At 33.5% G+C, this 27,922-nt stretch overlaps 2 protein-coding genes across 7 annotated transcripts in view; one reads left to right on the forward strand and one right to left on the reverse strand.

Annotated features, from left to right (window-relative positions):
- LOC129749259 (atypical protein kinase C) overlaps positions 1–14,063 on the forward strand; it is a 438,832-nt gene extending 424,769 nt beyond the window's left edge. For both annotated transcript variants that reach the window (XM_055744187.1, XM_055744190.1), the window contains exon 14: positions 13,926–14,063. The gene's annotated coding sequence lies outside the window, so the exon portion shown is untranslated. The remainder of the gene's footprint in view (positions 1–13,925) is intronic.
- A 3,914-nt stretch (positions 14,064–17,977) lies between these two features.
- The window catches only part of LOC129749266 (fas apoptotic inhibitory molecule 1), a 34,280-nt gene continuing 24,335 nt past the window's right edge, over positions 17,978–27,922 (reverse strand). For all 5 annotated transcript variants that reach the window (XM_055744206.1, XM_055744204.1, XM_055744205.1 and 2 more), the window contains exons 2-5: positions 25,374–25,979; positions 25,107–25,248; positions 25,000–25,049; positions 17,978–18,316 (exon numbers count right to left, since the gene is read on the reverse strand). In XM_055744206.1, coding sequence (XP_055600181.1) covers positions 18,131–18,316; positions 25,000–25,049; positions 25,107–25,248; positions 25,374–25,730 — 735 coding nt within the window. In that variant the 5' untranslated portion in view covers positions 25,731–25,979 and the 3' untranslated portion in view covers positions 17,978–18,130. The remainder of the gene's footprint in view (positions 18,317–24,999; positions 25,050–25,106; positions 25,249–25,373; positions 25,980–27,922) is intronic.

Below are 27,922 nucleotides of genomic sequence, written 5' to 3' on the forward strand. Positions count from 1 at the left end.
TTTTCCAATAACCGGTTAAAAATTTTGGCTTCAGCTGCCAAACTAATGAACCGATTTAAAAAAAAATAAAGTCTCGCGTGAGCTTTCATTACGTTGTATGCAACAAAATGTAAACAAATAGTTTTATTACAAAAAAAAATACAAAAACTTACGAAAACTAGTCGCAACTTTTTATTTCTATTTAGAATATTTGTAGTCTTGACCAGAGCTGCGAAATTTCAGGAGAGCTCTTGATGGCTAGATTTAGAAAACAATCTATGACAAGCAAGCCAACGAAAATTACACTCTCTTCCCTCGCGTTGAAAATCAAGTCATTGAAATTTTCATCATCAGCTTTGCTGGCTGACAGAAATTTTTTGCTAATTTTTTCACCTCATCGGTGCTGATTGAAAATCGTTGCTTGTTGTTTTTGCTAGTAAAGCAAGCAACAACTTTGGAAGAACGATAGTCGGTCTGGATGAGTATTGTGTGACAACATATTCTATATGTGAGATGCAAGTTTTAAAGTTGTTTTAATGTCTTTTGCATCAGTTTCCTATGAATTCTTAAGATACGACGTAATGAAAGCTTACGCGAGAAGCTATTTTAAAATAGTCCGAATAACTTGCATGTTTTTTTTTTTTGGTTAAATTTGCATAGTTCTAATAGCCTCAAAAATAGGGAGCTAAATACAAAATTGTTCGATGAAAATCGTAGTTCTGAATAAGTTCTGTATCTGGATCTGCATTTTTGGGACAATTGAAATGCCCAATTAAGCTGTAGAGTAGGGTTGTCAGCGAACCGAGAAAACCGGGAAAAAATCTGGAGTTTCGAATCAAAACCGGAAAAATTCCTCATGAATCATTATCCCATATGAGGCTTCCAGAGCCAAAGGGGTGTATAAGTAAAAAAATGATTGATTTTTAGATTCTAATGGCAAACGATACTTCATATTTTAAACAATGTTTGGAGAATTTTTAAGATTTTTAGAATATTATTTACATACATTAGCTTTTGTGCACTTATACCCCTTTGGCTCCAGAGGCCTCATATAAACCAATTGAATTTCAAAGTTCATTCGCGTTTCATTATGACTATTTTTTTTTCAGAAGCGGAAAAAAATCTGTGTTCTGAAGTGTTTGTGAAGTGAACTGTGAAAAAATGTCTTTAACATGAGTACACAGCAAATTTTATTTTGCTGAAAACTAACAAAATTTTGCTGGAGTTTGTCCCGCTGACTTTCCAGCAAAGTTTCCTTCAACTTCGATTGCTGGAAAATCCAGCAAACTAAATTACTGGAAATCCCGCAATGTCAATTGCTGGAAATCAGCATATTTTTTTTTTCATAAAAGAGCCTGAATAAAAGAATAAGATAAAGGGCTAAAGCCTAGGATCTAATCAATAAATTAAATTAAAATTTTAGGATTCTAAATTAGATTTTAAATTTAAACCCCCAGGTTAGTCACACTTATTTATAAAAAAAAATTGGTTTGTCAATTTTTCCTGAGCGGCATTTATTTGAATTTTTTTTATCGAAATAAGTAACAAACGAAATACTTTTTGTCTCGATAAAAATATAACATTGGTGTAAACGCTTCATCGCTGGAATACGGATCGAACCCTTTGCGATACGAAAAATAATGAGCAGAAACCAAAAACAAATTCGAGCTTGACAGATCGATTGCTGGTTTTTCAGCAATGACGATCAAGTGCTGGAAAAAGAAAGCGGACGCGTTTTTTTCTGACAGTGAGAATTGAAATTCCAAAAATTCAAAATTTGTGAAGTTTTTAAAAGAAATGATCGAGCATTAAAGAATTTATGGAACTGGCCAACCCGAAGACAAATTCACCCTTTAGATTTGCATCTTCTGAAGAAGCGCACCCGGTAGTCTCCCCAACATCACCTGATCCATCTGAGCCAAGAATGGTCGACACCTGGAAGAAATGGTCAAGTATCGAACATCGGGCCCCTCCATAGTTGCAGGTATCGTTGGCTATGGTTTCAACGGCAGTGGAAGCTATTCCTGTGCCCTGGATCCTTCGAGGTTAAAATTCCCCTTTGCTTTGGTGAGCCCGTTCTAAATTTTTACTCCTTATGAGATTTATTCTTACATATATTTGTTTCGTTTATCTTAAAAATGGTTTCCTCGAATCATGATTTTGGTTTCCTTTTTTAAACAATTTTCAAAATCGATAAAAATGTCTAAAAATAAGACTTTAAGTATTAAAAATGCAATGATCGATTTCCCATAAATTTGGCAGAAAAAAAAAACTAATGAGTTTTCTATATGTAGTTTGATGCTTTGGAAGCTGATTCAGTGAATTTTTAAGGGTAAACTTAAAAAAATTCAAATGATTTCAAAATATTTTTAACGTTTTAAACATTTTATATTACAACTTCAGGCAACACGTTCATCATTTGTCTAAATATTTAATTCTTGAATAATGATGAAATTAGTTCATTAATTAAGATTTTGCTGAACTAGTACGATCCAGATTTTTTTTTCAAATTTTCTTTCTTTCGATCTCAAAAGAAATTTTCTTTAAAATGTGTGTGAACATTCTGATACCTTAAAGTGTCTTTAGGATTATATATCTAGGAGATGTAAAAAAAATGTATAAGGTACACCGGGGTAAGTGGGGACGGTTTTTCGTATAGTTCAACTTCAAAAAATCATTAAAAAATCAGCTGAGGATCAATTTTGATAAAATCGCATTCAATGGGATGCAGAACATGTTGTTTACAAATGTTGAAAGGATGAGCTTGATAGACGAAAAGCTAAAAAACTTATCTCGCAAATTGTTATGGAGTGTTATGGTGTCTTCACTTACCCCGCTTTACGGGGTAAGTGGGGACGGTAGATTTTCCCTTTGATTTCTCAGGAAATTTTCAAAAAAATTGTGTTTTCCTGGTTGAATACGTTACTTTATTGCTTGATCCGTCCAAATTTTTGGAAAAAGCTCATGGTAGTGATCATTGTGTTTAATTTATGTTGCAACACACGAGATCCGATTTTATCGAAAATATATACTTATTCCAGAACTTTTCCCAACTTTCCATGATCCGAATGCTCAATAAAGCTAAAGTGTATTGAATGAAGGAGAGAAAATTGAAAAAATGTGTAAACATCAAGTATATATAAAGCCGTCCCCACTTATCCAAGGTAGGGTTTGGAGACAACATTTTAGATTTTTGAAAATAAACTCTTTTCTCTTAATTATTAATCGTCGTTTCTTTTCCTAACTTGTTCTTTCGAATATGCAAGGAATGTTTAAATGAAGAGTTTTTCGTCAAGAGCCAGCTAGTTTAAGAGAAATTTGCGATTGAAAAAGATGCACATCAACCATCGTAGTTAAAAATAGAAAATTAACAAAAAGTCACCGTAAACATCCGCTATTGTCGGAACCGTATCTCTTTTACAGTTTTTGGATAGATTACAAGTGAATTTAACATTGTGGAGAAGTAGGCGTGTGCTGAAGCGTCAACACGCGTTTGTTTTTCGGCAGTAATAAATTTTGTCATTCATTTTATACGAAAATTTATGTATTTTGTATTTTCAATAATCAAACGCATGTTCGGTATAGCTCGTCGATCGCGTGGTGTATCGGTGTTTTCGTGAGTAGTGAAATTTTTCTAAAAATTCTTTTCCATTGCGTGTTATTTTTAAATAATTATCAGCGGCAAGAGATAGAAAGATAGAAGAATAACGGCAATGTTTTCTGTTCTTAAAAGCTCTTGTGGTAAAAGCTAGTGAAAACATTGTCCATAGCTCCTAAATTTTTGTGTAACGGGGGTAGGAATGCAATAATGGCTACAGGAACAGTGCGATGCCAGTTAACAGTTTGAAGTGGTATTGGAACTTAAAATGCTAAGAATCTACAATCAAGTCCCGTTTACTACGAACTTCGGACAGAGTTAGCTAAGTATCTTTTTCTTTTTTATTTATTTATTATTTTATTTCATTATTGGCAGACATTTAAACAGAAAAAAAAACGCAAGGTTTTCTATTTCATTGTACAGAAGTTTTTTCTTTCGTTCTTTCAAAAAATGGGTAGGTTAAATAAGTAAGTTTGCAATAAAAAATCGCGACCGACAGAGGTGAAAAACGCCCAAAAATAGGCATAATCTTTGCATGCAGTTTTATTCCAATACGGGTTTTGTGCGTTCAAAACTAGGAAGATGTCAATGTTTATTATCCTGGCATCTTGATATTATATATTTCTGATTTTTTTTCGCATCACAGTATCCGATCACAATGACTTAAAAGATTCCATATAACTAGAAATATGAGAAAATAAAATATCGGATGTTTTTCGAATAAAACTTGAAGACAAAATTGTTAGAAAAAGTATATTTTCATTTTGAATCTAGCTTTCGTACGCTTGAAACCAATTAAGATATTTTTGCACTATTTATATCCAGGAATTTGTTTTTTTATCATTTTTGAATAATTAACAAAGGCATATTCAAATTAAAAGATGCATGCTTGACAAGTTGGTTTTATAGTTGTTATAAATAATTTAAAAGGAAAAGCACATTCACTAACAAGATAGAAATTCTAGTGTAGGAGCTTGCAATTGATGGATTACAGTTAGGATTTTTTTTTTCACTAAATTTATTTGAATTGTAACATTTGGGTAGATGTTTTGTCTTCAGGAAAATAGAAGAATAGGATGCTCAGAATCAGATCACACTAGTCAAAAGTGTCTCCAGATCACATCCTTTTTCCCACTCCCCAGAATAAAATTATTTGCTAGGACGCAGAGGTGACCTCGGTCCTAAAGCATAAATTATTTCTTTCATTCCTTTCTCTCTTTTCCAAACTATCTATTGACTACTAGGACGTGGCCGGCGCCGTTATTGACGATTAAAGAGGGAGCATCAGTTTTGGGCATTGTGAATGTGCTGTCAGTCCCAGACTCCATTCATTTGACCCTTGAACAAAATTGGTGGCCTCGGTCAATCACGGAGTAGCAACCATTGGCGATGTGAAATTCGTTCTACTGAGCCACGCCTGCGATCATGGGGTTCGAAATGCATTTCATTCAACTACCAATGAAGAGTGTTTATGAAGTATACTGAGGAAATTCAACGGAATTGTTCAAAATTAATTCATTACTAAAAAATATAATGAAGCATTTCGGGTTCAATGTTTAAAGGTGGATGTGAGTAGTCAACCAAGCTAAGCTAAGCTAAGCTAATGACGATCAAGTGCTGGAAAAATCAGCAAGACGGAGAATGTTTGCTGGTTTCCAGCAAAATTTAGATTGCTGGAATTTTCCAGCAAATTTTTTTGCTGGAAATCTAGGCAAAACGTTTACTGTGTGTATTTTTAATAAATGTATGAACATTAGAGTGCCCCAAATTTGTATGGGAAATTTCAAGCTTGCGAAATTTTATGCGCTGCATGCTTAAATTGATCCTAGGCCTAGTACAAGGTTTCATGCCAAATTTGGGCCTGATCGGATTTCGGGAAGGGGTCGCTCAACGAGCCTAAAGTTTGTATGGGATTTGGAGACATTTTGTTCCGGAGAACATGAAAAACCAGTTTTTAATGAATAACTTTGATCCCCTTCGGCCGATTTATTTTGAAAACGGTTTTTCTTAAAGCCTAAACTATGACAAATATTTCATCCGAAGACTGCACTTCGATTCGATTTATGATAAAAATGTTATTAAACTTCAAAAATGGGGTAACTTTTTTCAGGGTGATATTCATCACAGTTTATGCTGCATCAACATGTTCGAAGCAGTGTCTCTCATCAATAGTGATGAATATTACCCTTAAAAAATATAACTATTTTTTAAGCTTAATAACTTTTGTGTCCTAACTTGAATCGAAATGCAGTCTTCGGATGAAATATTTGTCATAGTTTAGGCTTTAAGAAAACCCGTTTTCATAAGAAATCGACCCGAGGCACGGTGGTCCAAAATGCGAAAAACGTGATCGTTGCTTATAACTTTTTTAGGTCACATTTTAGCATATCGGTGTCTTCGGAGAAGTTTATCTGTAAAATTAGCTCTATAATAAAAAACTATTATTTTTCTGATTAATCACCCTACAAGTGAGATAAAATTTCTAACTTCTCTGTTATAGGTTTTAGCTCTTTGATGTCTTGAACAAACTTGTTTAAAATCAAATTTTATACAACTTTGTCTCAGATGCCAAGTTTCTAAAATAATTATTATCCGAGATATCGGCCAAATAAGAAACTTAACCTCTAAAAATCAGTTTTTTAATAATAACTTTTTTCAGTAAATTTTAAGTTTAATAAAATGTTCCACAAAGTTGTTTGTCTTACTAAAATACACCACTTTGTTGGACATTTTAAGTTTGTAAAATGTGATACTGCAGAGCTATGTTAAAAATATTACCGAAAATAGGGCTTTTTCACGCCTTATTTTACAAACACCGGGCAACATCGGGCAGCCCGCTTTAGATGCAAAATAAAGTCGAAGATTTCGTCTACAAGATGCAGGTACAATCGTCAGTATCCACTAGTATCCAAGCGAGATACATCAATTTTACTTTTCCATGTTTGCATTAAAAACAACGATTTCTATGAAAGCACATACAGCGCATTCTACTTAAGGTAGGTACGTGTGTTTTCTTCTAGCTTTTCCCTGCGCGATGTCAGAAGAAAAGGTTTGGAAGCGCATTTGTATTATTAGTACAGGTTATTGTGTGTTCAATTGAAATAGATATCCTCTACAAGCTGGAGATGCTAATAATACAAATGTATTCATGAAAAACTAGATTTTCATGTTCCTCCCGAACAAAATGTCCCAAAATCTCATACAAACTTTAGGCTCGTTGAGCGACCCCTTCCCGTGATCCGATCTGGCCGATTTGGCATGAGATTTAGTACTAGGCCTAGGATCAATTTAAGCCTGCAGCGCATAACTTTTTCAAATGTCGAGTCATTTGGGGCACTCTAATGTGTACATGAACTCGTTTCATTTATCCTTGTTCAGTTTTTGTTTTTTGTCAAAAATTTGTTGTTATTAAAAATAACGTAAAGCTGTGCAAACTTATGAGCTATATTTTACTTCTAATGTGGCCCACCGAAAGAATTTCAAATTAAAAGTGGCCCGTTGCTTCAAAAGGTTGCTCACCCCTTCTGTAGATCAGCTACGGAATGCTAAAAAAATTACACTTAGTTTTCAAGAAAGCTGCACAGCCATAGTTGACAAAAAGTTCGCAAAACAGCTTCTTTTGTAAATTTGTCAAAAATTCTATGTTTTGTATTTTGAGAAACTAAAGATGCAAAAATGTGCCAAATATCGTCAACTTTTCAATCCTTTTTTTCAAAATTTATCTGGCATGACTTGAACAATTTTGACGATTCATTGATTGAAAAGTACGGTTTTACACCACTTTTTTACATTTTGTGTGGTCATGATCTTTCAAAAAAAAATATTTATTTTTAACCAACGTATGGCTTCTAACTTCAGCTTTCTTGGAAACTAAGTGAAGTTTTTTTTAGCATTCCTTAGCTGATTTACAATGTTTTTTCCGAAGCATCTTTTTCCGGATTTTTTTACTTAGATTTTTAATAACGGAAAACTGATGTATAACTGGTGTAATATTGTCTGAGAAACATATTTGAGTTACATTACAAGGTTTTCAGAACTATAAAGTTTGTAAAAATCTAATGAAATTATTTTATCGGCTATATCGGTGAAATTGTATATTCTTTGAGAAAGAATATTTAAGAATTGAAAGAATATAGACGGATAGAAGATTAGAATAAGGTGAAAGATGTTGAAAATGAGCGGGAGGGTAATTTTAATTTGAAAACTTTTCATCACATTTCATCGTTTTGTTCCTCACGGGCCTACTACCTTGCAGTGGTTGATACTGATAGAGTTGTAGCAACCACCACACAATAGTAGGCCTAGCGTGGTTCGTCCCACAAGCGGAAACTTGCAGTACGAACGAACAAAAAGATGAAATGTGATCGCTCAGAAAAGCTTCAAATACGACCGAGACACATTTATCGATAGATGCGGTTCTCGGTATTGTATCATTACGTGCGGTCTAGTCGGTTTTTTTTGACTATTCGCGCTACGGTCGATGGTCCGATACTAGGCTATCTACCGATGTAATGAAATGTGTTTTTTATTTTCTAATCAATAGGGTAACGGACTTATTTTGGACCGGGTACATATTTTGGACCACCTTGTAGCTTTTTGCCAATATTTCTCTCATAAATCATGTTATTCATAAAAATTTTGAACAAATATAGTTAAAGCTACTTCTTATGATTCTAATCACATCTAAAATTTTATTTAAGTAAGCTGTTAACGGAGAGAAAATTGAAAATTAAGCATTGATTTTTCACAGTTGGACCGAATCAGGGCCATTTCAGGAGGACGTGCCATTATTGGAGCCAACTTTCAAGAGGTTTGCTGCATAGCTGTGATGAATTTTACAAATACAAACATGTTCACAGCTATGATAAAACACGTGAAAACTATGTTGCAAGCTCGAAAAAGCAAAATAACTGGTTTTAATAGTAATTTGACCCATGTCGAAAATAGGTCCTACTTTATTCCTTAGGTACTTATTTTGGACCACTCACCATAATCTGGGCATTTAACTTGATGTTAAATGTTCATGAACGTAATAAGACGTTGTACGACGTTATGAAAGAATTATACACACTATTTCAATCACTCATTATGATAAATTTGAAATTTAAGCATGATTTTATTCAATCAGCTCGCTAAAGCCCAAACTCGCCATTAGACGAGGTTCACTTTAATCGGCACAAAACCAAGCCAATTATAGTTTTAACTTACTTTTTGTGCACTATGCTTTGAATCACGTGAATCTAACAATCTACATCAATGGAAACTGTTTGATAAGCAGTTGTGAAAAGCTACAGCTTAGAAAAGCCTCAAAACATGAAAACTTGCACTTGCACCAATTTTTTTTATTAAGTCATTGTTTTTTATGCTTCATAAAAAATTATTGAAAGCTTAGTCTAAAAGTTTCAACCATTTAGGATTGCCAGTAAAATGAGTGCATTCAGGAATGATTTTCGAGGAAAAAAACTTGGGTAGGTAGAAGAAACGAAAAATAAAACTCGTCTAGAGGAGGGGTTTGGAAAAAAACGACAACAAATCGGCAAATATGCAACGAGTTTAATTTTATCAAACAATATATTCAATTATAGCTATATATGTTTAAAAACTTGGGAAAAGGTGGTTGGAATGTGCAATTTTTAGAAGCGAAAAAGAACTAAAAATCTAGTTTTTCAGCCCCTATAGTTATGCAATTAAAAAAAACTGTTGGAATTACTCCAACGATAAATTTTATCCTAGAACAAAGTTAGTATCAAACTCAAAACTGATTTTTTGTGAAAAAAATATGGCTTTTAGATGGCTAAAAAGATAGCATAAATCTCGCACATTTTTATCTTTTTGAATCTATCTACAGAATTGAAGCCAAACCAAATCCACTAAGGTTTTGGAAGTCAAAATGCATCAATTGATGTCGCGAAGTTCATGATGTCAGACTTTCTCAACTTATCATTGGGTCGCCTGAAGGAGATTTGCGTTCTGAAAATTGAGCCTAAAGATAAGCCAACTTGCCAGTATTGAACACTGCAGAACAAATTTCGTCAAGATTTCAGTGTACTGTCAGAATTTTCATAACATTTAGTGTGTTCTATATAACAGGAACTTTACTGTTTTCATTTTTATCGAACAAACAAAACTTGACTAGTCTATAACAATAAGAAAAGACAACATTATATGAATAATTCGCATAATTGCGCATCAATCGCTGTCGAAATATAGCAAAATTTAGAAAACAAAACTTATTTAGTTTAAGGGTGGTCCAAAATAAGTCCAAAGGGTGGTCCAAAATAGAAACCTGGTGGTCCAAAATACTGACCACAGTAATGATTGAAGAAACGTGTTTTAGGCTTAAATCTTGTTACATTGCAACAAACGACGATATGTTTCGATAGAAAAAGCCTTGATCTTCGTAATGAACTGATAAAGCAGTCGAAAATTGTAACATATGCTTTTTTATTCCAGAAAATTGCATAGCCTCTTCCCAAAGCGGTCCAAAATAGGTCCGTTACCCTACTTGGCTAAAAAGAAAATAAAAAACACATTTCATTACATCGGTAGATAGCCTAGTATCGGACCATCGACCGTAGCGCGAATAGTCAAAAAAACCGACTAGACCGCACGTAATGATACAATACCGAGAACCGCATCTATCGATAAATGTGTCTCGGTCGTATTTGAAGCTTTTCTGAGCGATCACATTTCATCTTTTTGTTCGTTCGTACTGCAAGTTTCCGCTTGTGGGACGAACCACGCTAGGCCTACTATTGCGTGGTGGTTGCTACAACTCTATCAGTATCAACCACTGCAAGGTAGTAGGCCCGTGAGGAACAAAACGATGAAATGTGATGAAAAGTTTTCAAATTAAAATTACCCTCCCGCTCATTTTCAACATCTTTCACCTTATTCTAATCTTCTATCCGTCTATATTCTTTCAATTCTTAAATATTCTTTCTCAAAGAATATACAATTTCACCGATATAGCCGATAAAATAATTTCATTAAACAAATTTACGGTGATTAACTCTTCATTTCGATAAGTTTGTAAAAATCTGTTGAAAAACCAGAAAGGTATATTGGTTTCAGTCAGGAGTGTTAAGTTGACACTCCAGGGACCGTAACGGGTAAAAATTTCAGGGACGGATGAAGGTTAAAAGAGTGAACCGTGTTTGTAGCCACATCGCCTAGAGAAATTTAATTTTCTTTTCTCACACTCAAAATTTTATTTACAGCAAAACCGCATTCTATCTTCCGGGAGAGCATAACAAGGTTCACAAAAATTGTTCCGAAAAAACGGAGTATGTTGATCTTTTCATAATAGTTTCTTTGACAACATTGCTTGTTGTTTCAATTGCTGAAGCATAAATAAAATATTCCATGAGATAGCCATAGAATCGAGTGACTGGTTAAGATGGTGTGGGTGGCCTCAGACAAGGGTTACTCGTTTGAAAAAAAAGGCATGAACTTGTTCACGCCCAACAAGCAGCACGATTGGAAATGCCCAAACTAGATTCAAAATGTGATTTGAACAAGTCAAAACGGTAAGCTCTGCCAATTTTGGTTTAATTTTTGCAAATTCGTGGCATCTGGTGACTCTAAACATCTTGTTAGTCGAATTTTTTTGCAAATGATAGAAAATCTGATGAAGATCATTTCATCAGAACATTTTTTTTTTAAACGAACACACACATATAGGATCTCAGTGAAACTTCATGTTTCTTTGAAGAGATCTGAATTCTACTTAAGACTAAAGCGTACATGTTTCAAGGATATAATGGCTAGCATCTTCTTAAAATTGAAAATTTCTGAGAAGCTGGAGCCAGTGAATTTTTCAGTAAGCTGTATATTGGAACTTCATTTGCATTGCGTGAAGGCAAAATATTCAAGAAAAACAAAACCAAATTTCAAAGAAAATCCGGGTACCGTAATCCGGGGTACCATTGATCATTTTCAATATTTTTCGATTATTTTTTCTGTTAAGGGAAATGTGACATGTTTTATATTTTTAAAATCAGTACTGGACTCCTATGAAAGTAAAACATGGATGCAGAAATTTGTTGGACCTCTTTAAATTTGGTTTAAAAATCGTTTCCGTCTCTGTCCAGAATATGATGCTTTGGGGTGACATTGATCAGTTTCTATTCTGATGGTTTTAACGAGTTTTCTTGAACATAAAGGATACAAAACACCTTAATAATATTTAAAAATGCTAGTTTATCAATTTAACCTTGATTTTTAACGTTTTATTTTAGAAATATTCATAATCGAAAAAAAACTATGATGCTGCCTACATTTAGGGGCAAAAATAATTATAATTGCTAAATAGTTTGAGCTTCAAAATACAAATGAAATTTCACCTTCATCTTTCCATTTTCATTTTTTCTTCAAAGTTAACGATTTGATAGGGTTCCTATCCATTTATTCAATACGGGCTCACTCTTGGAAAATGTCCTTATTTTTTAAATATAAAAAATTTATCATTAAATGACTATAATAATAGCACTATAACTGTTCATATACAAAGAAAAAAAGTTGTTCTTTCACATGAAATAACCCGTTTGCTTCTAAAAGCTTTTTGGAATCATCAGGAGAGCTGTTTGTTTGCGAGCCTAGAACAAATAGATATTTTAAGATTTTGAAATTAGATTTTTTACAAACAGAACAAAATTTCAAATACAAACCAAATTTTGCCTGTTTGATACTCAATTCATAGGCTTTCAAATGTAAAAAACAGTTTTCAAGAATTCAAACTATAGACTGAGTTATTGATGATAATGTGGAAAAGTTTCTTGTTGGTCAAATTTACCCCGTTTTACGGTACCAAATTTTATTTTGAATTCTTCAAAAATTCTGTCGCTCGCTGTGACTAAAGAGGAACTTTTTAGACTATATACAGGGTTTTTGAAATTTCAAATTAATCGAAAAATCGACACATCGTATTAAGACATCCTCACATGCTCCTGTCACTGGCTGTTCTCGTAGGCTAACCTGTATATATATCTCAGGTGGCGATGGAAATTCCGTGCTAAGTGTTAGTAACAGTTTTTTTGTAAACATTGTAACCATGACAATTCGTGACATCAGTTGCATTTTCAAAAAAAAAAAACAACCATCATCGAAAACTAGAGAGAAAAAATCCTTGCTAACTGCTGCTTACGATTCTCGCCTAGGATACCTAAACATCCTGGCAAGTGACGTTGGATTTGTTTACCTTTTTTACTATTTGAATAACGAGTTCTGGAATAGTGTGCGTGTTTGTTCGTCACCTTTGTTTGTGCCTCATTGTTCGTAGGCCACCATTTTACTTTGCGATGGGCGTAATCTCCCATCCTGCCATTTTACATGGTCCTGAACGTTTCAGGATTCCTTTGGCCAGTATAGATTAAGCTTGCCAAGTTGCCCGGGTTCACCAGGACTGTGTCCGGATTTCGTTCGAAATATCCCGGATTTTTTTTATTCACTTTATTTGCAAAATCAAACAAAATACTCAAACTAAGTCAATAACATTAGTGACTTACGAGTTTATCAAAATAATCGTGAACGACTTTTTAGAAGCATAAAATACGATCTAAATCTATCGGTGGAAGCTAATCCGGTGCCACTAATTTCGATGTTCACTCTTGGGCTCGACTTGATGGCCATGGGTTCAGGAAGGCAGCACTATATCAATCGAGCCATAACGAGTTCTTTCACAAATATAAAGTGGTGGCTCCAGAGAGGAATGAAATAAGAAAAAGTCTTGAGGTATACGTTTGACGTTTTTAGTTCAAATTATTTCGCGGTTTTGACACTAGTCCATTAAATCTTTGTTTTATTTATTTATTAATAATTTTGTGGCAGCAGGATTAGTCTGAAGACTGTTGTCAACTGCTCAAGCAGTGGTTTTACAAATGTGTACGTAAAACACTTTTTTTTTGCCTTCTTCCGAGGAAACAAACATACAAAGTTGGTGTTATAATTGTTATGTTAAATGTTAAGTTTCTTACATTTTTCAGCTTTTTGCATGTTTTTCTTCGCTTTGTGTAACTATTGACGAATTTTTATCAACTTTAATGTTACTTTCCACTAACTTTTAACGCAATATCAACTTCTCACCTTTATCTTTAATCATCGATTGTTCTGACTTATACCGTTGATGTACGGCATTGATTCACCATTTTCTTCTTCTCAAGTTCAGTTTGAGTTGTTCGAATTGCGCATTTTTTCCAATTTTCCGATCAACAAACCCAAACATGCAAATATTTTTAACCAAGCCATTTCCCCCACCCCAAACGCAATCCTACCCCTCGTTGAACAACCCAAAGAAAAGACTCCCAAATTCCGATTGATTTTAATATCATTTTTTTACTTCTACTTCCAGCATATGTACGGTGACGATTCTAGCGATTACGACTCCGTTGTGGATGAACTTAGTATTCTTCAATTACCTCCACCACCATCGAAAAGCCTGCTGCAGCACATGTTTTGCCTTCCATTGAACTAACACAGTAAACAAGCAGAAAAGAAGAGAAGAGAGCAGAAAAACGAAGCAGAAGAAGAAGAAGCGTCACGCTCATCAATCACTCATCCTTCTTCAGAAAACCAAAATCACTCAATGCGCATAGAGAAAAGTAAAATAAATAATAATAAATCAATGCTGCTAGCAAACTTTGCATAAACGAACTTTTAGGACTTACCAGAGAAGAAAAAAAAAGAGAGAAAAAAACGGAAAACGAGAAGATAACAAATCAGCTACTTAGGGATACTTAGTTAAGAGATAAAACAAAAACCAAAAAAAAAAATCAAACGAAGAAAATGAGAGGAAAACCCAAATTCAACAGCACCCCCAAGAAGAGACAACGGCGTTCGGGAAAACGTTAAGTAATTTATACAAAAAATAACTTCAAAAGGAAACTAGTTGAAGCGAAAAACAAAAACAAAAAAAAACTTCCAACAGATGTTACAACTGATTTATTGATTCTCTTACTTGAAAGCAGAAATAAAAATTAAACAAGAGAAAAAAAACTAGGCAAGCAAGTAACACTATTCAAATCTTAACCACTTTAACAAACTTCAAGTAAAAGAAAACAATTTACGAACAATTGTTAGTTGAAATATTTAAAAAGAGAACAAAAATTGATTGGAAATTAATCTACCAAAAAAAAAAAATCTTTTAAACAAACAAATATTCTCTAGACTTCTTCAAAAAACAAACAAACCAAAATACAGTTAATATGATACTTAACACGTATTTATATTGAAAAAAGAAATTACAAAAAAAAAAAAAACAAACAATCCAAAAGAGTTAGTTGAGAGTCATCTCGAATGCTGATCGAATCAACCTTAAATATTGTTCTAGCAAATCAAAAACAAACAAAAAACTGCAGAAGGCAGAAAGAAAGAAAATCAGGCATTCAACAAAAAAAAAGCGTTATTGAAGTTTTCTCTCCGTTACGTCGCGATTGAATGAAAAAAAAACTGAAAAAAGACAAACCAGTATAAACTACCTAGCTAAAGTAAATTAATAAATAAATCTACACATTGAATATATTTAACCGGGAAAAAGTGACAAATTACTATTCGGAAACTGCTGCGCGATGAACAACAGTGAAAAGTGAGTGTTCGACAAAAGAGAGAAACTTGATAATCTATATAAAGAGATTAAAAAACAAAAATGAGGGCTGCAGATTCACAAAGAATGAAAATTTAATGATTTTAACGAAGCAAGACGACGGAAAAGAGAAAAAGAACTCTTCTACAAAATCGAATCTGGATGTGTAGAATACTTTTTTTTTTTAAAGAAACGGAAAAGTTGAGTAACAAGAATTTAATTATGAAATTCATTAAACCTGTTCACGTAGACACAGTTCTATTTTCACAGAAAGGGTACTATAAATTTATTTGTTTTTAAAGGTTGAATCAGAAATATTGAAAAAAAACTCTCATGATGGTTAACTTAATGTTATAAATTAAAATAAATTAAAAGAATTTGTGAGAGTTGGTTAGGAAAACGTTTTTGAAGAAAGATACCAAAATATTTGAATTAATTGATTATTCGTTAATGATGCTTCTTAAGAATTTCAAAAAAGCTTTTTTTAATAATCGTTTTCTGGAACCTGGTTTTGAATTGTTATTCTTGATCGAAAAAATAAGTTCCTGTTCCGAGTTTTTAGAATCCTTTTTTTTTTTAATCTAATACAAAACGGTAATCAAAAGTTTTTTGGTAACAAAATAATATGGATTTGTTTCTAAAATTTAGATTTTGAATTTTGAATTTATTTTATTTGTAGAAATTTACAAAATTTTTGACAGATTATGATTCATTCAAAGCGTCCTTCAGCAATAGTTATACTATTCGCCACCATTTTGACTTGATGGCGCTGCTGTATTCAAGTTTTAAACTTTGGATCCGATATTCAGAATAATCATAATTAAAGCTAAGTTTATTATACACAGTTCTATTTTCACAGAAAAGGTACAAAAGATTTATTTGTTTTCAAAGTTTAATCAGAAATATTGCAAAAAGTTAACTTAATGTTATAAAATGTAAAAGTATTTTTGAGAATTGGTTGAGAAAACTGTCTCTAAAATTTAAAGAATTTAAAAAAAAAAGTTTCTTTATAATCGTTTTCTGAAACCTGGTTTTGAATTGCTATTCTCGATCGAAATAATTAGTTCCGGATCCTGTCAAGAATGCCATAAAGATGGTAAAACGACTATAATCGAAACAAAAAAAAAGTTCCGGATCCGAGTTCTTAGAATCTTTTTTTTTTAATTAATACAAAATGGTAACCAAAAGTTTTTTTAATAACAAAATAATATGGTTTTTTTTTTCTCATACTAAAATTTTGAATTTTTATTTTATTTGTAAAAATTTACAGAATTTTTGACAGATGTGATTCATTCAAAGCGCTCTTCAGTGATAGTTACACTATTCGCCGCCATTTGATTTGATGGCGCTGCTATATTCAAGTTAGAATTTTGTATCCGATTTTCAAATGCAAGAATAGTTTATTGTAAATTGATGATTCCGTTTTTCGCTTCTAAAAAAACAATAACAGTATAAGATTTCAGATCTTTTATAAAGTTTCCAAATTGGAGTAAAAATAGTTTATGATTATACCATAATCCGTTGCATAAACTGATAGGTTCTAAAGTAAACATCCTTTAAAAAGATCATTCCCTTTTACACAAAATCTACTTGAAAACATTCCTGGTACGATAGGTTAGCTAAATTTTTCGTGGACCTTTAAATCGGATAAAATAGTCCTAAATGTATGAAAAGAGAAAAAACAAACATAAAAATACAATTTATTGTTGCAGTGATCTTTCCAAAAGACTCGTCGTTATTTTTTGTAAACTTATTTTTAATTGAAATTCAAGAAAGAAAGAAAATATAAGTAAAAACAAAAATCAACTACTTCTTGAATTATGATCTATGAAAAGCGGTATAAACTTAGAGAGGTGGGAAAGTGTAGAAAAAAAACATGTGAAGCAAGAAAAAACAATCGATGGTAACAGCAAGCAAGAGACAGTGCGCGCGCAAAAATCCTTCCAAATATAGAGAGACGTACACTACTTAACACACGTAAACGAAACTTTCCTCCAGTACTTAAAACAAAAACAAACAAAAAAAAAAACGAGCGATAGAAGCAAAACAAAAAAAAACAACTGTTAGGTAAAGCGAAGAAAATACTTAGTAGATAAAATGATACAAACAGAAAAGACAAACGTTCATTCCACAGGAGAATCGCATTTAGTTAGAATTCGTTTGATTTTAGAATTATTCCATTTCTTTACCTTAATTATTATTATTATCATTAATATTACTATTATTATTGAAATCCAATCAATTGGTTAAATATTGTAAGTCGACTAAGTTTCCTTTTTTCTTTTTTCAACCATAAAGTTTGGTTCTGTTCAAATTGATGTTTAGAAGTATTTTCGCTTAAAGTTGCTCAGTATTTTTTTGTACTTAACATTTCATTACTTGTAACACAATTCTTATGTTAAACATTACATCAACAAAACTGTTAATAAGTCGTCTATTTTCGCGTCTAAAGTCTACTATGTACTATTGTTTCGTAAATGAACGTTTCATGTTATCTAGGCTCAAATCAAATTTTTTTCCTACAAAACCAAAATTTTCACTTCCTAGAAAAGACAAGAAAAAAAAAGTTGTTGGAGAAAACAACGGCAAAAAATATATAAAAATCCGAAAAAACAACACATGAAGAAATCAAATAAAATACTGTAAACTTTCTCTACCCACAGCAAGGGGGTCCACGTGTGATAAACGTGGGTACAATATTGTAAAACGCTGTGTATTTTGAATTATCCGAACGGTTCCTTCATTTGTATTTCGAAGCTTCTTGTCAAGAGAAGTAACACGTTTCTTGGAATTACTTATCAGCTATTTATTGACCATAACATATCAAAACTATGTGCAAAAACAAACAGCTTAACCAACAGATTCACTTTGACACAATCATTTTAGTACTTAAAATTTACAAATCAAGTCAAACATTTTCAACAAACTGTAAGCCACCAAATACACCCACTACTTTAGCTAACTAACTAGTTCCGCTACTCATCATCGTTGGCATCCGTGGCGCTGTTATCGGAATCAGCAGAGTCACCCACCACGGCCCCATTCACGACCAGCGAGTGCACGATCCCTTCGCGTTTGTTCCCACTGGCTCGGGCCCGCAGCACGAAGGTGTTGCCGTCCTCGATAAAGGTGTTGTCGGTGCCGCCCTCTACAAACTCGCCCTGGAACGATATAATGGTGGACGGTGTAATACAGGGGTGTAGTCAGAAAAAAACTTTGCAAATTAAAATTTAAATAATTTTTTTAGACACTTAAATATTACATCGCTGTCAGCAGCATATTTTTTTAAAAATAAAATTGTTTTTTTGTTTTGTACCCAAATCAATTTCTTTAACGCTATAAAAAACTTTACTCAGATCAGTTAGGCTAGAGCCTAATATCTTCCCTAGAGGGAATAAAGCCACGAATTGGTAAATTCCTGGCTAAAAAAAACAGTTGGGCTCATTCGTACAACTATTCTTGTATCGGCAACATCGTGAAAAGTAAACCTTAGAGAGTCCAGATCGGCTCAGCAGTTTTCCAGCAGCAGGGCCAATCGAAGGAAAGTGTCTATTTTGAATTCATTTCAGAAGACCATAACAAATTGTAACCCCTTTCTGAATACTAAATTTTAAATGAGATTGAACACATTTGAGAAATTCTGGTTCCTTATAATCTAAATCGAAATTACGTGATAACTTTTTTCACTTTGCTTCTATCGAGCTCATCTCTTCAGCTTTTGTAAATAACATGTTCTGCATCACATTGAACGTAATTTTATCAAAATTGCTCCCATGCTGATTTTTTTATGATTTTTTTAAGTTGAACTATACGAAAACCCGTCCACACTTACCCCGGTGTACCTTATATGATTGTTTTCATATTTCGGATTATGTATCCGGTTTAGGATTCTTGATTTTCGGTTCGAATCATCATTTTCAATTTAAAAAGCTGTCGTTTAAATTTAGTTTTACATTTCCTTCAAAACTTGATTCATGATTTTCGAAACTCATACGCATTTTTTACATTTAGTTTAGTTAATATTTTTCTGAATATGAAAAAAAAACTTGGAAAATATGCATGATTGAATATACTTGAAAATGCCGAACTATATTCATCATTCGAAATTTTTATTTTTATTTATATTTGCAAATCGGATTAGAAATAGGAGAGAGTGAGTATACTTGATCCCTGGGGATACTTGATTCCTTAGCTATATCTCGAATCTGGAATGTCCTACTAAGATCAAATATTCTAGAAAAAGGTGCCAAATGGAGCAATACAACAATGCTTCAAGCTAAAAAAAATTTAAACAAAACAGTTTATTGAGTAATTGAACTTTATTTGAAAATTTTTACGAAAGGTGACTTCAAGATCTTTTTTAATCACTTTAAAATGTTCCTTACAAGGAAAAAATATAACCAAAATATTTGTTCCAAAATATATCAATCGTTCGAGCGTAGTATGAACTTCTTAATGCCATATTTTCAAAGCAATGGAAAACTTATTTTTTCAGAAAAAGTTTTCTAAAATGTTGATTATAGGTTCAATTGATCCCTATAGTCAAAAACGGTATTTTCTTCTTCTGAATTGAATGTGATCATTGCTTATTACGAGATTTCAAATATTTATCCAATAACTAATATTTATCCAACAATTGTCTGGAGAAAAGTGTTAATATAATAAATTTTCTCTTAAGTATAGAAAATAGCGCCTTTGAATATGCAATGTCTTACCGTTGATGAGACCAAGTTATAGAAATTTCTTCTTCTGTCAGTTTTAAATTGAGAAATGAGAACAAACACGCCCAAAATAGATTGACATTCTGTCTTTGGTTTTTTCTCTAAGGATTCTTCTAAGGATTTTCTAAGGATTAGGGCTTCCTTAATAAAGGATCAAGTCTCCTTCAATAGAGGATCAGGTCTCCCTCAACTTAGAAAATATCTCAATTTTTTTAATCTAATGAAAATGCTTGTAGTTTATCTACAGGTTCAAGTATCGTTCTAATTTTTGGAGCATAGAAACTTGAAGTTATACGCTGTCAGAAAATGTAAAAGGGTGCGAGTTGCTAATATTTTCCAAAAAGATTTGGTGAAAATAAGAAAAGGGGATCAAGTATCCCCACTCTCCCCTACATAATTAAAATAAAGATTACTCATTAAATGAAACCCAAAACATTCGAATCATAATTATGGATACATGGTTGAGGGCTCTGAAACTGATTTCAATTCTTAGCCAATATTTTAAATTCAGAAACCGTTTTTATATACATTTCAGAAAACGTATTGAAATTCCGAAAAAGATTTAAAATTCAAATTCAGATTCAGATTCAACTAGTAAATGAGTTCAACAACAATCAAAATAAAATTATCAAGATGACTATGTATTTCGTTAGGGAATTTAAATTGCAAGAGATTGTAGGCTTATGACTCTGCTTGTTTGTTCGATTTTTTAATTTAACCAAAGTCAGTTCGTTTGCTCAATTCAGCTGAAAATGACAAAAACTAAATAGAATTTAATTTCATGTTGCGTGTTTTGTCTTATGAAAAACTTATTTGAAAATATCATTCAAAGGAATTGATTTTTAATGAAAAGTAATTGATGGTAAAGAAACATGTATCTTCTCTTAAAGAAATTGCAGCTAGTTCCATATGTTTGGCGAATTGTTCAACATAACTAAAATCTTTTACTAGGATCGAGCTTTCATAAAACCGATTGGAACCACAAAATTAAAATCTTTTACTTTTACTTTTGAAAATTGGATTTATTTTTAGAATTTTTTGTTCGAAATTGAAGGCTTTCTTAAAATAGAACTTTTTGTAATTTCATATCAAATAAGCAAAATTGAGCTTGCCAGATAACCCGGTTTTACCCGGACGTACCCGCATATTTAATTTAAAAAAAAAAATGGGAAAGATTCGACCCGGCCCGATTGCACCAATTTTGTTGAAAGATATCCTGATTTTTTCCGGATTCATTCACATTTTAGTTGAAAATCAAACAAAAAATCAAATTGTTTTATTATAACTTTGCATTTTGTCGCCCAGAAATGAAATTTTTCAAGCTAGATTTATTAAAATAAACATAAAAAGATAAAACATAATGAAAAATCAAATAAAAACGTTAGATAATTTATAGTTTTTTATATATTTGTAATGTCATAGTGCATAAAGCACCAATTGCAGTAAGTTTTTGTTTTGTTTGAAATAAATTTTACATTGTTCTATCTAATTATTTTTTTTTTAATAAAAAAGCATAAGGGTGCTGCATACTTTGAGGGGTAAAAAATATTACAAAATATCTACTAGCTGAAATATCATATTTATTTATAATATATTATCATATATCATATTCCAGCATATGGAAACTATATTCAAAAGGTGAATCTTTGACCCTTATTCTGCGCCGCGCGTGACGTGATGATTGTCACCTCACCTCGGAGTCACCGTGAGATTTGTCACCTTATTCCCGTAGTAGATATCTAGCGTAACATTTAAAAAGGGCGAAACTAGCAGTTAGCTCGAAACGAGAAAAACGCGTTTGAAAATTAGAAACACCTATTCAAATCCTATTTTTAAAATCGACCACTTTTTGTTCAACAAAATCAAAAAATGTGCATTATATTCACTTATTGTTCGATGGTTATCAAGAACTTTAACTTTTTTCGCGTAATTTCAGAGATTTTTGAGTTTCGCCCTATTATTGATTTCGATTTCAGTTACGCCTGCAAGTTTCGCCCAATTGATCGGCCGTTTTTGTTTTGCTTTTGAAATTACGCCCATTCATCCTACACGCAAAAACTAATTAGGCCGTTTTGTCACACACGGTCAACTCAGTTACGCCTTTTGGCTCTACACGAATAGAAAAATTCAGTCCATTTTGAATAGGCGTAACTTCACGTTCCAACGAAAATGCATCAACAGGAAGTTTCGCCCAATTGAATTTTATCAATTTTTTGAAAGTTTTAAGTAATTTTAAGATGAAACCGCGTTTGATAGGTAAAGTGCAACCGCGTGCATCCGGAATGACCGTTAACTCGATTTGTTTACATTTGGCAGTTTCGCCCTTTTGAAATGTTACGCTAGATATAGGTAAAGTGACAGAGGTTCATTCTAGGTGAGTGGCCGAATGAACACATCTGTCAAAATGGTAGAATTCAGATGGTGCCGTTTTGATTTTGCTTTCGCTTCGGATTTTCCGAATTAGTTTTTTGTGTAACGGTTTAGAATTTCGATTCGAAAATGGCCATCATCGGATGGTACGGTCACAGCAAGCTGATTGAGGATGATAAACGGACGATTTGTGCGACGTAAGTAGAAATTTCGCTCATCAAAGCTGGGTTCGGATTTGGGTATTATTGCCGAAAAAACAAAATCAGATGCCGACGGCTCCGAATGGTGCCGGTTTATATATTTTCCCCAACCGAGGTTACCACCGTGGCGTGCCGGAAATTAGTTGATTGTGGCGTACTGATTCTTTACTAATGGATTTTATTGTTATTTTTTAGATTTGGAAAAGTGGTCGCAATCTTAGAACTGGACAAAAACTTACAACATGACTGCGCTATCTTCGAGGATGCACCCAAGAACCCAAGAAAATTTCAATAAATAAAAAAATCATACATATTCAAAACTATCATTCTTTATCACTTAGTTAACTATTTAGAGCCTTTCATTCCCATGTACATAAATTTTCTGTTAAATTCCTATTTCGTCACCACCTGAAAAGGTACCGACAATCCTCATCGATTGCCGAATTAGTTTAGGGAGTCTGGATTTGTTCGTGAAAATTGTTTTTAAAATGGTCATACTTTAATGTTGTTGAACTTTTAGAGCCAAATTATTCCCTGTATCATAAATTTTTCTGAATTTCTGTCTTGTGGCGACCTGAAAAGGTACCGACAATTGTCACCTAAAATCGTCACCCGAATGCGAAGATTCTCACCCACGGTGACTATGAGAATAGGGTAAGAACTCACAAAGTTCATCCGAAGTGACGTTCCTCACCTAAACCGACTGCTGGAATAGAGTGACCTGGGTGACTCTACAATCGTCACGTCACGCGAGGCGCAGAATAAGAGCCTTTAATTTGTATTTGGATGCATTTCTGCCGAGACTGGTAACTGAATTATGAAAATATTTATTAAAAAAAATTTGGTGATTGTTCGAACAATATTTTTACACCAACAGTGTTGATATATGAAGCAATATAAAGTTTGTAGTTGAGATCATTAAGCCAGTCCTTCATACTGGGTAAAGTTTTTTACGGCATTGAAAAATGTAAAAATTTGTACGTCTATTGCTCGTTTTTTCGTTTCCCGTGAGAATAAAAAACATTATCATCAATTTTTTTATCATTAAATTAAACTATCTGATCCCGTATAAATGCCAATAAGAGTTAAGAATATTGAATCTGATGCAGTTTTTTTTACAATATCGGGTAAAGTTGACAGTATTTAAAGTTGCCCCGTTTTTTTGTCCTTCAACTTGAAATTTAAATTAAGATTGAGATGTGAGAGTGTTTTCTTCTCGATCGGTTGCAAAATCACTACATTATAGTATTGTACTATTTGTTTCCTTTGCATGACCTTCACAATACAATTGGATACCAAGTATCAGTTGACTGTCTCCCACAAAATTATCTTTTACCGTTCCATGGCCCGAGATTCAATAATGGAAACCAATTTCCCGTCCCTGAAAACTCACTTGTGTGATGTTTAATAAAGTAAGTAACTAAAAAGCAATGAACAGTTAATATAGACGGCTCCCTTCTTAGACCACGTTCCAAAACTTGACACAGGAAATCAACTTTACTGTAAAAGTCCCATGTGCCAATTTTCATCTCAATCCCATGCACAATCAAGACAATATCGCACAGATAATCTGGATGACCCCTTTTGCCGACCCCTGATTTATCGTTTGATACCTGAAAGCAATAGAGCGTCCCTCAAAATTCCTATGTGGCTCGTTCCTCAAAACACTCATGTGCAAATTTTCATCTCAATCCGACGTATAATAAACAATATTTGTCTTGTATGGACAACCCCCTTCAAAAAGGGTCATCCGAAAATCTGAAAACATTTATCATCATTCCTGGTCCTAATGAGTATCCATGCCAAATTTCAGCACTCTAGGTCTTAAGACGGCTGAGCGTATAGAGGACAAACAAACATACATAAATTGCATTTAGGTATGTAGACTACGTAGACCAGTCTGAGCTTAAATGCATCAAAATGCAAATCAAAGGCTCACCTTTTAAATCTTGTTTCCATATGCTAGAATATGATTGTTTTGCATCACGCATTTGTTAATTTCAAAATTGCATCTATCCAAACATCAATTTTTTATTATTTCAACTAATAGAATTTTTTGTAATATTTTTACCCCTAAATGTATGCAGCACCCTTATGGTTCACTTTTTAAAAAAATTAGACAGAAAAATGGAAAATTTAATTGGAACAAAACCAAAAATTACTGCAATTGGTGCTCTATGTGTTATGATATCACACACATATTAGAAACTATAAATTTTTCAAACGTTTTAATATGATTTTCGTTAAAAACAAAGTTTGTTGCAACTTACCCCTAACTGGTAAAACTAATAATTTTTGTAACTACTTCAATTTAAACTTACAAGATTATCTGTGGACATTAAGTTTTTAGAAGCCATTGAACTAGAAAAGTGTTGCATAATGCCCCAGTTGACGGTAACTCGAAAAAAAATTAATTTTAAAATTTGTCAAGGTTACATGTCAAGTCGTTTATTTTTAGAGTATATCTTTAGATTTTTAGATGCAATTTTTGTTAGCCTGGCGATATAGAGCAAATACTTGGACAAGAGAAAAATAGTTATAAATCAGACTTACATTTTCCTCGATTAGTTTTCCATTGACATAGATATTAAGAGTGTTCTTCTCTGCAACGAAAACATTATTTTAGGACAATAATTTTGAAACATTCTTAAGGAACATACCTAACACAATTCGATAGAAATTGTCCCCTAGATTGACCTCCCACGTCTTAAGTGCTTTGGCTTGTGATTCAGTAAACTGTTCGTACGATTTCCCATCCACAAACAGTGAGTAGCTGTATTTGAATCCCGGCAAGGGATCTACCTGAAAATGGATAAAAAAGGAAGGTAGGTAAATTAAATTACACCTCATGTAGCGGTAATTGAATGATACCATCAAGCAGCGATACCATCTTGCCTGCCGTACTGGCAACTAGCACCCACACTTACTCTAATAATGCAGCGCTTGTCCTCCAGCTTGAACATATCTTCCCCGACCAGCTTGAACATCCAGTCCCGGCGGAATATTTCCTCCTTATCGATCCACAGGACCCGTTTCCCGCTGGTGGTTCCGTGCTCGAACTCGATCTCGTAAACCTTGCCGTGCATCGGAACGCGCCACCTGGCCACCAGTTCCCGGGTTCCGCTTCCGGTTCCGCCGTTGCCATTATCACCTCCTCCTCCTCCGCCGGGGCGCATCCTTGACGATGATGGGGTGGCCGTTTCCAACACCTGCCGTTGATGAATATGACGATGATGGCTCGATGGCGGCGGCAGAACAACAACACGGATATTGCCGTTTAACATTCGCGTGTGCCCCACGCCACGCCGCCACGCGATTACAATTCAATATTAGCTTTGTATACCTAGTGTTTTTTTTCTTAGTTGTATCTGCTTTTCCCACGTTTTTTTTCCCGATTTCCACTTCCAGTTAGCTGAAGGTTTAGTAGTTCCGGGTCAGGAAACGCCTCCTCCTAGCGCAGTCCATCAACAGAGTCATTATATTTGCAGCTAGGTCGCGATGAATATCCTGCTACTCCTGTGTTGAGGGTGAACCTGAAAAATAAGACATAAAAAATTCATATTGAAATCAATAATTTCCTGGAAATGTGTGTCAGCCTATGCAAAGTTGCATATGGTCTTCAAGTTTTAGTCAAACTTCAAACCAGTAATGAAAGTATTCAGGATGCGAATATATTCTTGATAACATGATAATATGAAAAGGTTTCTGTTAAAATCCAGATATATGAATAGTGTTTTAAAAATGAATTGTATGTTAAGATTGGACTCTAGAATTGACTATATAAAGTCAAGCTTTGGCACATTATATAGATACTAGATATCCCAAATAACCCATCTTTTGAAAAAGTTATGCGCTGCATGTTAAAATTGATCCTAGTTAAGCCTAAATAATGTTGAGACATTTTGTTCGGAAGGCGCATGAAAAACAGATTTTCATCTATAACTATGGTCCCTTAGGACCGATTTCTTTTGAACACGGTTTTTCTTGAAGTATGGTAAATGTTTTATCCCAAAACCGAACTTCGATAAGAGGTAAAATAAAAAAAAATATCAAGCTTCAAAATGGAATTTTTAAGAATGGTATTCATCACTGTCAATGAGGCGTCAAAATGTTCGACCGCTCCGATCGGAACTCTCAATTTGAAATGCAAATCTAACTCAACAAATAATGACCGATTCAAATTATTTTTGTTGAGTTAGATTTCAAAGTCTCAAGAATCATCAAATATTTAGTTGCGAATTATATTCACATGATTGTTTGGAGAGTAGTCCAGGCGAAACTGTGGAGGAAATTTGGATTACTGATCTCTTTTTCCTGTTTCCTTCATATCTTTCATGGAAAATCATTCAAATTTTTCGCTTAAAAAATACAGACTCTTAGAGTTATGATTATAAATATTTTTTGTTCACCGGAAAATTTATTCGCTAAGAAATTTTTTTCGGCATTTTTTTTTAATTGCATAGTTCAATCAAACATGGCTCTAACAAACATGGCTTCATGGAAAATTTCCAGAAAATCGATTGGACATAGTTTCAAACGCCGCACAAGCTTATGAACGGAGATATAGTGCCTTTTTAACCCCTAATTCCCCTATATTTTGTAAACATGTCAGAAAAACACTGATTTGAACTAGAGAATTTTCAACGAAAACAGACCTATCATGTGTAATTTTTTCTGAGGAATCGAATGTAGGCTGTTTGAGCTACCGCACGCTTCAGAAAATGGAGTTATTGCTGTTTTTACCCTCAATTCCCCTATATTTTTCAATTATTTCAGAAAAAAGCTTGTTCGGACTTAATTTTTTTTAACCAAATGGGTTGTACCTTGTGTGTTTTTTTTCGAGAAAACGAATGAAGGCTGTTTGAGCCACCGCACGCTTTGGAAAATGGAGTTATGGCTGTTTTTACAGTTAATTCCCCTACATTTTTCAATGATTCCAGGGGAAAAGCATGTTCGGACTTAAAAATTTTGAACCAAATGGGTCATATCCTTTGTAGTTTTTCCGAGGAATTCAACGAGATCTATTTGAGCCACCGCACGGATTGGAAACAGGAGTTATGGCTGTTCTAACCTCAATTTCCCAACATTTTTCAAATAGCTCAGAAAATGTTGGGACTTTAAAATTTTGAACCCCCTCAAAATTTTTAAGTCCGAACATGTATTTTTCTGAAATTATTGAAAAATGTAGGGGAATTAAGGGTAAAAACAGCCATAACTCCATTTTCCGAAGCGTGCGGTGGCTCAAATAGCCTTTATTGAATTCCTCGAAAAAAATCACACAAGATACGTCCCATTAGATTCAAAATTTTCAAGTCCGAACATGTATTTTCTTAACAATTTAAGGAGTACCAATCGAAACGCCAGCGGATAATTGTATAAACTTATATTTATTACGGGAGGCAAAAGTAAACAACGCAATGTGCGCCACTAAATCTCCAAGCCGAGTCGTGAGAATTTAGTTCTTTCCGTTGTCGCA

This window comes from Uranotaenia lowii, chromosome 2 (assembly GCF_029784155.1).
Source record: "Uranotaenia lowii strain MFRU-FL chromosome 2, ASM2978415v1, whole genome shotgun sequence".
Lineage (NCBI taxonomy): Eukaryota > Metazoa > Arthropoda > Insecta > Diptera > Culicidae > Uranotaenia > Uranotaenia lowii.